The sequence below is a fragment of the Gekko japonicus genome, unplaced genomic scaffold, assembly GCF_001447785.1.
Source record: "Gekko japonicus isolate JY-2015 unplaced genomic scaffold, Gekko_japonicus_V1.1 scaffold64209, whole genome shotgun sequence".
In the NCBI taxonomy this organism is placed as follows: domain Eukaryota; kingdom Metazoa; phylum Chordata; class Lepidosauria; order Squamata; family Gekkonidae; genus Gekko; species Gekko japonicus.
Window position 1 is genome coordinate 1 of NW_015235404.1, and position 688 is coordinate 688.

Consider the following 688-nt stretch of genomic DNA (forward strand, 5'->3'; position numbering starts at 1 on the left):
GGGCGGCTCTCGCCCACAAGTGGGGAGCGCCCCCTGCCACCACGGGCTCCCCCTCACCGCACAAACCCACCGGACCCTTACCAAGTTCAGTCGCCACCACGGTCAGATTATGCCAGGGCACCACCTCCCGGTCGAGGGGCACCGAGGTCAGGATCGTCCCGTCCTGGGAGTTGATGCTGAAATAGCGCTCGGGATCCGTGTGCGGCAGGACAGAGTATCTAGAAGATGGGGGGGAACCTGGGGTATCAGGTTGTCATGGCAACCAGGTATAAAGGGAGCAACTGTAACTTCACACACACGTACACACAACCAGCGGTCCCACCCCACTCGCACGGTTAGCCCTCTGCTGTTACCGGATGACGCTGCTGGGGGAATCGAGGTCCACGGCCGTCACCTTGCCCACGAGGGTCCCCGGGGGGCTGTTCTCGTAGACGGCCAGGCGGTACTCGGGGCGTGAGAAAGCCGGGGGCTCGTCGGCGTCCTCGACCGCAATACGGACCGTCGCCACGTCCTTGAAGGGCCCTTTGCGGATGTACTGGGGGTCGATGAGTGTATTGGTGGCCTCCACTCGGAAAGTGTAAGAGCGGCGGGACTCAAAGTCCAAGGGCTGCGGCGGGAGGCAGGAATAAGCCAAAACAGAAGGGTGGAGGAAGAATAGGTTATAGCAGTTTCAGAGGGTAGCCGTGTT

The 688-nt window shown here is 61.8% G+C and overlaps 1 protein-coding gene across 1 annotated transcript; it reads right to left on the bottom strand.

The window, feature by feature from the left end:
- Positions 1 to 81: 81 nt before the first annotated feature.
- On the bottom strand, positions 82 to 607 carry LOC107125408 (cadherin-24-like; the record flags this gene model as incomplete). The annotated part of the gene is made up of 2 exons (XM_015428835.1): positions 82 to 218; positions 354 to 607. Coding segments are annotated over 2 exons (391 nt in total), but the record flags the coding sequence as incomplete, so codon positions are not given.
- Between the last annotated feature and the right edge of the window lie 81 nt (positions 608 to 688).